Genomic DNA, 12,076 nt, shown 5'->3' with positions numbered 1-12,076 from the left:
TTTGATGTTCCGAAACACTTAAGTGTGACAAACATGCAAAAAAACAGGAAATGAGGCAGGGGGCAAACACTTTTTCACACCACTGTATTACTCCAGCGCAGGACAGCGGCGCAGCTACTCAAAGTCAGCTTCAGGTGCAAGAAAGGAACCTCGTAAACAACTGCTCATATTTAGCCATCACTTCCATCAACCTTTGGATTTCTTTCTTCTTTTCCTGGTGCCCAAGTTTAGTGTTATCAGTAATAATTCAAAAGTTTGACACTTGTAGCTTTCAAACCAGAGCTAAATGTGATCTTCCGTGCTCCTAGGACACAAAGCTGACCTCAAACCATGTGCAGGGGCTAAGACTTAATGATCGAATGCTTTCTGTAATTCTTAAGGAATAAAACTGATGGCATTCTGAAAATACCACAACAAACCATAAAATGTGCCCACTATTTTCATGCTACTGTGAATCAGTTCTCCCCTGCACCCTGACTGCAGATATTTGCATGTACAGACTGCATACGCAAGGGACAAGCTTTTTAGTATTAGAAGCTTTTTGGTTTCTGTTTGTTTTCTGGGTTTTGATGAGCAATCACAGCAGCAGGCATCACTTGCATGATTGCAAACACTGCCTGTGAAGAGGAAAAGAGGATTTGCGTTTACGTAATTCAATCTCTAAACCATAGGCTTTCATTTGAATGCTGGCTTTCTGATACCTATTATAAAAATGTTTCTGCATTTGTAAACAATATCCAGCAGGCCCTCTTGACCCAGCTATCTCCTGGCTATGTTGCAACCCCCCCAAAATTGCTTGTTACCCCAGTAGGCTACATCATAAGACCAGCCAAAGGGTATCCCTTGTTGGTGTGCACTACAGTAGTTGTGTATGGTCTTTTTCTCAAGTAAGAGGTAGAGAGAAAGCAGACAGACTGACTGCTAATAAATGGGGCAAGAAGGGAAAATATTACCAGCTGATGGCTGGTAATAATGGTGTTGTAAATCTCTGCTACTTGGCTTCTGTTTGGTGGTTTTCAAAGTAATTATTCCATTTTCTAGAGGATTATTATTTCTATAATTTATAATTTAATTATAATTCAATAATAATAATGAGATCATTTCTATTGGGTTTCTTCACCTTTTATTTTGGAGCATCTGTATAAAAAGCTATGCGCAAACACATTATGTGGGTCTCCTACTAAGGTAGTCTTTCTGTTGAAGTTGACCAACCAAATAACACAAAAGTTTTGAAAGGAAAGCAGTCACACTGACATCTCTGGATGATGCCTTTTTACAGATGAAAGAGTTTTGCTGGCTATCACGTGCTTAAATCCCAAAATGTGGTGATGTCCCACTAGAAACATCCAGATTTAGTCAAGAACAGCTACACTACTGCATGAGTGCAGAGTTGCCAGGAAGTCAACACAAGAAACAGCTTTATTTTATATATGTGCATTTGTTCATATAAAAATAAATTCCTAGAATTCACTGTGAAGATGTGAGTGGAGGCTGGCTTAAATGGGACACATATGGAGTGAGGCTTTTCCAACCTGCAACTGATTTAACTTCCCCACCATTTTCTTGCCTTCTCTCGACTGGATATGACATATCTTGCTCCTCTGCCTTTTCTCTGTGAGCCTGAGCTCAGAAAAGAAATTAAAAAATCAGGTTGGGGTGATTGTGGGCCATTTGAGGAGATCAAACCCACCACATGTGCTCCCCAAAACTTTCACCTGGCAGAAATTACCGTTTCCCCGAGCCTGAAGTGTAAGCCATCCATCTCCACTATAGAGAAGGGCTTCAGTGTGGCTTCCTGTCTGATCTCGGCCTTCATGCTATGTCCGATGTGTCTGGCCCAAACCACCTGGAAGCCCAGCATATGGCTCCATGGTGGCGGGATGAAGGAGCACCTCAGGTGGACGCTGTGGCCGATGAGCTCCGCAGTGATCACCGGTCGGGAGGGCAGGGATGGGACAGCCACTAAAATTAGATTTGCAGAGTTACTGAAGTAACATTAATTGGGTTTCTTTGTGTATTTCAATGGGAAACTGTGGGTGCAGAGACCTCTTTATACAGAGATGAACTCATATTTCCTGTACCTTTGCATCGACCGTTGACTTCCACCTCCCCTGGTGGGCATAGTCTGGGTCCCAAATCTGAAACAACTGAAAAATTAGATTAATCAACAACCTCGCTACTATCAGGCTAAAAAACATATCATAATTCATCTCTGTAATCTAAGAATAAAGTTATTTTATTGAGATTTTCCTTTTCACATCTACAACAATCTCTTACAGTCCTTTGATGAAACCACCCAAACTCAGGGTTCCCCGCCTAGCTCCTTCTGAAATTGCTGTCTACATCAGCAGCAACACTTTGATTTAACTTCTAACTTTCACAGCAAAAAAGAGCAGATGAATATTGACCTCTTGCACAGTATCCCATGCACCCCTGCGTGGGCTGCAGATAGTAAACCATGAACTCTCCACAGTTCCGCACTGTGACGGGGATACGGAAAAGGCAGCAGTCTTTGGCGCTTCCATGGAAGAACTGCCAGGTGGCACAGGCGGATAGTTGGCGGACCTCACCAGGCGGTGGCAGCGAGGTGTCCTTCAGTGACAGCCACACCGGAGCCTGGGTGCCACAGCGGTTCATCTGCAGGACGCCACACACACAAACAGTCATTAACTCTATAAAGGGGGGTTATTATACTCTGCACCTGGACTGGAGGTGCCTGTTATACCAATCATCCGAATGCTACACGTTTGATGGTGCTTTTGAACAGTGAAGGAAGCAAAGATTTGGCAGAATGTGAGCACAGACAACTCAGTGACAGAACTTGCCTGGCATTTTGGCCATTTTACCTCAACACAGGTGGTCGGCATCTCTGCCGGCTTGTTGTTGATCCAGAATCTGTACCAGCCTGGCGACAGCGAGTGGTCACAGATCAAATCCTGGATGGCGGTATTCTGGATTTCAGTGGAGTCAAAGTTGACACTTCGATAGGGATTGCTCAGAGACCGATGGCCTCCTGGGTAGCACTCTGGAGCTGAGAACAAGAATGACAAAGATGCCAAACTGTGAACTTGTGAAAGGGAAGGAATAAAGACACCAAAATAATGTGAAAAAGAAGACGGTGCTTCAGTATTTTCAATTTGCTATAAGCCTACAACAAAAAAGCTACAGTGTAAAGCTAAAGTGTATGTTATGAGAACTTTAAGATGATGATCTTTTTGGAAGTTTGCCTCTGCAGGAAACAAAGCAGGATTTTCCAAACTTAAACTCCTTCCTCTCAGTCCATCAGCTTTGAGCTAAAGGAAATGAAAACTGGCCTTGATTAGATCAGCTCTTTATCTGTGTCAAAGTCCTGCTGTTTAGCCATGTAAAGGACAGACATTACAGAGGTAGACAAAACAAAAGCACATGAATGTCTCAATGAGACGTTTTATCTCTTTCAGCAGACTTTAGGTCAAACTTTTAATTTTGCTTTCGACTGTGTGAAAGCAAATTGAATTCAAGGTTCACTTAATAGCATTTTCAGGGCTATTAATCATTCATTGCATGATCTTTATCAGATACCTCAAAAATGCTTCATATGGACAAAAGTATTGGGTCGCACTTAATCTTTGAATTCAGATGTTTTCAGTCCAACAGTTGTATAAAACCAAGAACAAAGTCATGCAGCTTGCTTTTACAAACATTTGAGATAGAGTCATTCCAAAGAGCTCACTAAACTTGAGTGGTACTCTAATAGGTGGCCACTGTTGCAACAAGTTTGTTCAGTATCTGAAAGTCATGTCCTTAAGAGGGAAAAATCCAGCAAAGACCTGACACAGGACCTGAGAGATGCATCTGAACCTTCAGCTGATCTATCTATTGTTCACTGAAGCCTCATCAGAGATGGTCTCAGTGGAAGGGTGGCTGTCAAGAAGCCATTCTTAAGGAAGAGAAACATGGAGGGAAGGCTGAAGTATGCCACATTACACAAGAACTGGACTGAAAATCAGCAGTAACGGGTCCGATAGAGTGAAGAATCCGTATTTGTAAATTTTGGTTCAAATCATCAATATGTACAGAGGAGGTCAGGAGAGAAGTCCAACAGTGAGTGTCTACAGCCATCTGTAAAACATGGCGAAGGCTCATAGATTGACCTCTTCAGAGCCCGGACCTCAACACTATCGAAGCAGTGTGAGATCATCTTGACAGAACAGAACAAAAGGCAGAAACATCTAAAGAAGAGTTTTGAATGTCCTTCAAGGAGCCTGGAGAACTATTCCTGAAGACTACTTAAAGAAACGAGAAGAAAGCAGCCTCAGAGAGTTCAGACTGTGCTGAAGAATAAAGGTGGTCACACCAAATGTTGACTTCGAAGATTGTTGTACAAACTTTGTTTTTGCCTTATTTTTTGTATTTCCGTGTATGTTTGCACGTTTCAATAGATCACTGCAACTACTTCCCATTTTCCAAGCAAAACATAAAGAATATTAACATAAAAGTTATTAGTAGTCTAATAGCTACTTCTCAGTGATCCAAAAAACCCAAAACTGAAGATCTGTTGTACTCAGAATGGAACAAATGCCTCAGTTTTAAAATGAAGATGAAGGATTTAACTGAGCATATGTTAACAGCCTTGAGTTATGACTTCAGTATAGCAGCTTACAAAGTATTTTACAGAAAACCTTCTGATGTCATCTTGAAAACCAGAAGCGACCGAACAGCTTGTTTATTATAACTGAAGAATTATATGATGAACCTGTAAGTGCCCAAAAATGAAAGCTGTCTGAAGAAAAAGGTGACAAATCTATGGATACAATCTGCTCTTCTGTGTTAGGGTGGTGAACATCCCACCACCACAGGTTATCTAAATTGCTTAGAATAACAGGCATTTCTGTGAGCCTCTCACTTCTGTTAACTCACCACAGGAAAGGACGCTAAAACCAACAGTGCATGACAGGCCCCCTTAACACCAGCTGCAGCTGGAAGTTGAGAAGACCAGGGAAATTATCTGAGCAGGACATGTACTTTTCCACAACATCACGCTCTCAAAAGCCTCTACAGTACATCTGTGGAATGGCATGGGTCAGACTTGTCAACGAGGGTATTAGTTAACAAACCTTAGAGGCTGATGAGTAAAGTCACATCAGGGGAGGAAGTTTTAGGACCCTCAAAGTCATGATTGTGCAGGGTGAAGCTGCCACCAGTGATCCTAAGCCTAAACAAGGGCTTACTGGCTGGTCTTCATGCTGACAACCTCTTGAAACCAAATGCTTTTGTTTACACTGTCGCCTGTCTGAGTGTACACCTCATCTGCTCTACTGACAAGATTTGAGGTCACAGGTTGTCCAAACAACCAGGTCTTCAGGAAGGAGGTGCTGCTGGCTAAACTGTTCCAATTGGCGTCTTAATGAGTTTGCGAAGAAGTGGGGGAGGTAAATGAACCAGCCCCCTGGGGGGGTTGGAGGGATCCCACTGGGAGTGAAGACCCAGCCCAGATGTGCAGGGCTTTAGTAGGGAATTCTCCAGTTTCTTAGGAAAGAGGATTAATTTAGGAGAAGGTGGTGTTAACACAACTGAGGTTATGGGTCTTTTTCCCAGAAGGCCTATAGCCAGAAACTAAACAGTCAGACCACCAGTGAAAGGGCAAAGAGTCTGAATGAATTCTAAAAATGCTAAAATGATATGATGATGAGTTACTGTCACTAATAACAGCTTTTTTTTTTTTTTGTGAAGGCTAACAGTTACGATGCTTCATTGTCTCCATTTAAGAACAAGGTTTGAAGCAGTAATGATAGATAACCACAAAATACATGTTTTGCCACATGTTCCTTCTAGAAGTGGAAAAACAGCATTTATACTACTGAGAGACACTTAAACACTTTAATGAAACCCCAGATTTCAGGGAAAGTAAATAAGTCTCTCATTGCGTTGGGCAGCTAATCCCTTTGGACCAATTTAAGTATTTTGGGGAGGAGGAGTTTAAAAAAGACAGGAACTTAAACAGGATGTTTCAGGCAGAGGATGAACTAAAGCAGCTGGGTAAAGGGCCAGTAGTCATTACCACATCATTATATGATGACATGAGACCTCAGTGCTCATGGGTCGGCCTTCACCTGTCTTTGAACTCAGCCTTCATTTTAATTTCAACAGCACACCTGTAAAGTTTTATCACTCTATCTTGGACATGTGATGTTGTTGTGTTGATAAAATCCACTCAGACAGATGTAAAAACACCTCCTAAAGTACTCAAACCCACCTTTTAGTAGTTCCTGCTCGAGTAAGTGACTTGAAGACCATATTTTGATGACACACACACAGAATCACACGATAAAAGCATTACCAGCTCTGCTATTGAGAAACTCACTTTATTAGGTTCACCTTATTAATGCAAATGACTAATCAGCCAACACTATGGCAGCAACTCAATGTATTTGGACATATAGACATGGTCAGATGACCTGCTTAAGTTCAAACTGAGCATCAGAATGGGGAAGAAAGGTGATTTAAGTGACTTTGACTGTGGCATGGTTGTTGGTCTGAGTATTTCAGGAGCTGCTGATCTGCTGGGATTTTCACACACAACCATCTCTAGGGTTTACAGAGAACGCTCTGAATGGTCAGTTCTCTGTGAGAAAATGCCTTACTGATGATGGAAGTCAGAGGAGAATGGCCAGACTGCTTAGAGCTGATAGGAAGACAACAGTAACTGAAATGACCACTCTTTAAAACCAAGGTATGCAGAAGAGCATTTTGGAATGCACAACACATTGAACTGATGGGTTACAGCAGCAGAAGACCACACAGGGAGCCACTCCTGTCAGCTAAGAACAGGAAACTGAGGCTACAATTTGCACAGGTTTCCAGCAGGATAATGTACAATTCTGCAAAGCTCAAATAATCTCAAACTGGTTTCTTGAACATGACCATGAGTTCATTGCACTCAAATGGCCTCTGCAGTCACCAGATCTCAATTCAATAGAGCACTTTTGGGTTATGGTGGAATGGGAGTTGTAAAGCCTGCACGTTAGCTTCCAGCTTTCTTCCCTGATTATTGCTGCTGCACTTCTTGGCCTTTTGTTTGATACATGCTGTTTATTTAAACCTAGCAAATGTTAGCAAGCTAATAAGTTGACAAAAAATGATTTCACACCTAAAGACCTAAAATTACACATGCTAGCACTGTCAATGGGTGCATGCTAGCATGCCAAAGTTAGCAGGAACCCCTCATGGTGATGCTAGCCTGCAAGCTAACTCTTATTCTCGTAAGTGGCTACTCTTTAAAAACATTTTAGTTTACAATTTATAATAATGTCAATGTAAAAAAGCACAGGGTGCACAAAAGTAGTTGGTAGCAACTTATTTTATGCTAAAGTGAGAGTCTCATATTCACCGCACCCAATTTCTCACATGAAATCAGATTACTTTACGACTTAATCATCACATTAATTGCAAGATTAAAAAGAAATCCAGCCTGGATATTTGTGATCTTGGTAAATGTTGATTCCTGCCATATTAGTTGGGATTCAGAGGGATTCAGCTGGTTTCAACAGTGCTTTTACTGATGATCTATCTGCAAGGTCAGCAGGTTACATGTGATGTATATTACCTGTTTTTTGTTTTTTTTTATTAATCAAGGGTCATCTGAAAAAAAATACAGTCATAAGGCTGTTGTCAACAGGACAAAATGTGCCCATTTGAGTTGTGGTATACTTTACTTTGGCACAGAAATGTCTGGCATTCCTGCTGGAAACCTCTGTGAGGACCCCACAGTGTTTCATTTTACAGCAGTTCGCCCTAAAGTTTACAACTGTGTGCTTTGATCTGCTGCAGGACGCCCTGCAGACAAAGATGTGAGCGAGATGGAAGACAGGGTGGCAGGTTGGAGTATACCAGACACATATTGTCTTACAGTCAGCACTCGTAATCTGCAGGACTGCAGCTCGAACATTTTCATTGGTTTGGTCAGTCCACTCCAATCCTAACAGCAACAACAGCAGCTCACCAAAATTTGACCTTTATGTGCACCTTTTACAATCCTCTTTTAAACTTGTGTTACCCCAGCAAGGAAGGACAACAGAGAGAGAGCACCAATCACTGGAAATTACCAGATTGTATTAAGCAACAGTGTATTGTGTTTTTGTAATGAGTCATAATGCTGTTTGCTAATCTTGTTCCAATTACTCTCTTTACAAGTTTGTCATTTTTATTTCCATTGGGTCAATACTGCAACATTTTCCCCAACTTTTTCAGGGTAATTCCAAATGATAATCAACTCCATGTTGGTGAATTAAAGCCCACACAGACAGAACTTGATCTCAGCTAAATGAAGGGAAATTATCCCTCTGCATGAAAGGTAAAAAAAAAAAAAGTTTTGAAAAGATGAAACCACATTTAGATCAAAAGGAGAGCAAAATTAATTGTTTCTCCATGTTTAAGCATGTTTCTCTCTCTATGTTTGATTAGCTTTGTTGTTTTCTGATGCCTTTGAAGGTTCTATCTAACCTCTGGAGCTGAGCGATGGGAACGCAGTCAAGTCACGCATCTCCCTTACGAAAATTCACTATGGTATCCTATAGTTTTTATGAGGTAACCATGGTTTAAAACCATGGTTACTGCATAAAAACTATAGGTAACCATAGTGAATTTTTGTAAGGGCTATGTAGAAGCTCGCAACCCTTTCTTAATTCTGCATTTTATTTAAGGCTATAACACATTTAATAGTGACCGCTCCGGCTTGCTTCAGGCACGTGCTTCTACTTCACCTCAGATCATGGTAAAGTTTTCATAGTTACATACACTGAGCCATAAAAAAAGGCTCTACATCCACCTACCATGTTGCGCGAGTGCTGCTAATTGCACGACCCCCAGCAACGCGATGCGTAAAAATCCAAAGAACGACGAGCGCACTGAACCAAATGCGCAACAGATCATGGCTGCGGCTCCAGGTTAAACAGATGCAGCAGGCTCGCCCCAGTAGACGGATCCCATTGAAAGTTTGGAGAAATGCCGCGAAACTGGCGCACTTATCTCCCCGCACGCTCGCTTTTGGCGATTAGAGAGATGTTTGCGCTCCGGCAGACTGGCTTTCATGTGCGGAGCGCGCAAGATGACTAAGCCATGAGAAGAAGAAGGGGGGCGGGCGGTGGGGATGTAAATCACGGCGATGGTAGGTGGGTCCTCTTCTCTCTGATCCCCCAAAACATCACGTGGCTACAAATCAATTAATCATCCATCCCATCCGTCTTCATCAGCGGTGCATCAACACGCTCAGCTCGGTGCGAACTGTTTAGATTTACTGCTGGAAAACTTAAAGTGCGTCAGTGTGAGCAAAGTGAAACTATAACACAGATAAAAAGCGGCAGATAGGCCCACCAGACAGAACATGTGCAGTTTCCACACGCGGGTGTTTTGTAATTCCTCCTCAACCACAGCAAAATTCACGAGTCTTTAAATCCCATTGCATGTATTTTACTGCATTTCTGCAAATTACACACGGTGAGTAAATAAACACGAATTTTTGTGCAAAAACAAAAAAAATCGCTCGAACAGACATTCTTGCAGCAGACTGTACATACTGTACAAATACAATGTATATGTGTCCTCCTGTGCAGCTGGATGTATTCAGTGTATACAGCTGCAGAGGAAGTGAGCATCCAGTCAGTCTATACTTTAGAGGAATAAAATGATGCAGGTGAAGAGAACAGAGACTGGCATGTATATGGAGAGGCTGTTATTCATAACTCATAGGTTGTTAGCTTTGGATTTACAATCTCATTTCCAAAAAAAAGCATTTACACACGTTTTTGTAAATAAATAAACAAAGAATGTAATGCCTTACAAATCATTTGAAGTTTATAACCAAGCAAATCAAATATTCACACAAAGTAACTTTATTTAATCCCAGCAGCATGTTTCAGCAAAGTTGGCACAGGGGCACATGAGGAACAAATGTGTTCCCATTCTTAACTGGTATCAGATTTCAGGGCCTGCTTTGCCATGTTTCTTGTTTTATAATGCAGAAAGGCCAGTTTGGCAGCCATGCTGCTGGAATATGAAATAAGGAAGAAATTCTGTTAAAAAGAGGCCTGGATGACAACACGCTTCAAACCCACTCAGATATTGTTCAGCTTTAATGGTGCTTTCACAAATGTGCAAGCTACCCCTGGCATGTGCACTAATGGCAGCAGCATGGTGGCTTTGATCTGTGAGCTGATTGCAAGCCAGATCCTCCCTCTCTTTTTCACTGGTTGTTCAGACCACAGGACATTTTTGCACTTCACAGCAGCCAGTTCAGTCCACCTTAAATAAGGGTTTTCCTGGCTCAAAGTGGGTCTTTGACAGTATGTCAGTAAGACTGGTCTGCATAGAGTTGAGGGTAATGAGTCTGTGTTAGCTCAGGCCCCAGTCACACAGATCTAGAGACCAGTGGGCAACCCACTGGCAACCTGGTTGCTAGTAACAAATGTGTATTCCCTGACTAGTTGGCACGTGGTTGTAGGGGTATTCAGTGCTGCACCGAAAGCTGCGGTCACCTGAAGTTTGCACAGAAGCTGCAGACCTGTCTGATGGTGAAACCTGAAAAAGTGCAATGCAAACTGAAAATGGAGATCATTCTCCTTCAAAGTAAAAGCTTTGCCCTACTGCTGAAACCAGCATGTTTAAAAATGTGCAGCTTTTACTTTCAGGTTTGTGTCGGATGCTTCGCCGTTCCACTACTGCTTAGCAAGTACTGTAGTTTGCAGTCAAGTTGGATCTTCCATGCAAACTACGGGTGACTGTGGCAATCTTCCAGTGACCAAAGCAGTCACAAAGATTTTCGGACCATTTTCACGCAGCAACAACATGCAACCTCTCACCATCCAGTCAGGGAGAACCAATCAACCACTGGTTACTAGGTGGTCGCTAACCAGTCTGTATTCCTGCGTGACAACGATCTTTCTACACTTTTAAAATTAGGCTACAAACTTTCCTTTTTGATAAAGATGAACCATTCCTTCACTCTCCTTTTCTTTCTTCTCTTTCCCCTCATCCCCATGTCAGACTAAAAACAGTAAATGTATTGAAAATACAATAAAATAATAATGGTTGAAAACCTTTTTAAGTTTTTACATCCCATATCATTCCTGATAATTTTCCTCTGTTGCAATGCAGGAAAAACCCTGCTAAATGAGATCTTGCCCAGAGATGTCTGCAGCGTTTCTGCATCATGTTTATATCTGCTTTTTCTTTGCATTTGTGAAAGCTGCAATGATGGTTTTCAGAGGTGTTCCTGAGCTCATGCAGTAATTTCCCCACAGAATGTTGAATGCAGTGCTGAAGATCACCAATATTTCTTCTGAAAGCCTCAGACTCCCTGGGATTTTCTAAAATCTCTGCCCCATAAACCCATAATGATTTAATTAAATATCAAAAAAAAAAAAAAAAAAGCACATATAACATACAGTATGCCGCCGAAATCTGAAGAATCTTGAGCTAAAACACTGGGGGAAAATTCTGTCTTTAAATTCCCCTCCAAAAAGCCTTTATGGTCTTCTTTTGCTTTGCCACATGATAGGAAAGCCTTTCTAAACAGCAGCCACTGGAAAGCCTCCCCGGTTCATCGTCTCTTCATGTGACTCAAAACACTTTTGTGACTGAGATGATTTCACTGTGGGGGGAAGCGTGAGCCTGCAGAGCAGAAACAGAGAAGGTTGCCCTCCTTAGTTTAGAGTAAATATCAGGTGCCGGAGACCGTGGAGACGGAACGACATACCTTTCCACTAAATCAAAGAGCTGAGAGGAGCAGCAGGTGTTCTGCACTCCCCTTTTCATTGAGACTTCACGTCAACTTTGTGAGAAAGTCTTAGATCTTCAGTTTTCAGACTCACTGTGCTACGTGTTTGTAGCAGAACATCCTGAAAACAGTGTAATTTGTGTCTCAGTGCAGTCGAAGAATGAACAGCAGCATCCTTTGATATAATGATGCTGCAGCAGTCGGGTATTCATTGTAGCTGCATGTCATTTTCTCTTTTTCGTGCATCATTCTTTGTTGATGTTGATTCAAATGAACAAAACGAACAAACTAAAAAAAAACTCCTAAAATGCAACTAAAATTGCA

At 41.8% G+C, this 12,076-nt stretch overlaps 1 protein-coding gene across 1 annotated transcript in view; it reads right to left on the bottom strand.

The window, feature by feature from the left end:
* The window catches only part of LOC115793367 (von Willebrand factor D and EGF domain-containing protein-like), a 40,094-nt gene extending 31,149 nt beyond the window's left edge, over positions 1–8,945 (bottom strand). Inside the window, exons 1-5 of the mRNA XM_030748317.1 lie at positions 8,811–8,945; positions 2,847–3,031; positions 2,409–2,637; positions 2,082–2,147; positions 1,730–1,962 (exon numbers count right to left, since the gene is read on the bottom strand). Coding sequence (XP_030604177.1) covers positions 1,730–1,962; positions 2,082–2,147; positions 2,409–2,637; positions 2,847–3,031; positions 8,811–8,910 — 813 coding nt within the window. The 5' untranslated portion in view covers positions 8,911–8,945. The remainder of the gene's footprint in view (positions 1–1,729; positions 1,963–2,081; positions 2,148–2,408; positions 2,638–2,846; positions 3,032–8,810) is intronic.
* Between the last annotated feature and the right edge of the window lie 3,131 nt (positions 8,946–12,076).

This window comes from Archocentrus centrarchus, chromosome 2, assembly GCF_007364275.1.
Source record: "Archocentrus centrarchus isolate MPI-CPG fArcCen1 chromosome 2, fArcCen1, whole genome shotgun sequence".
NCBI classification, from domain to species: Eukaryota; Metazoa; Chordata; class Actinopteri; order Cichliformes; family Cichlidae; genus Archocentrus; species Archocentrus centrarchus.
The sequence above is the reverse complement of the archived record's forward strand: the minus strand, read 5'-3'. Positions and strand labels throughout refer to the sequence as shown.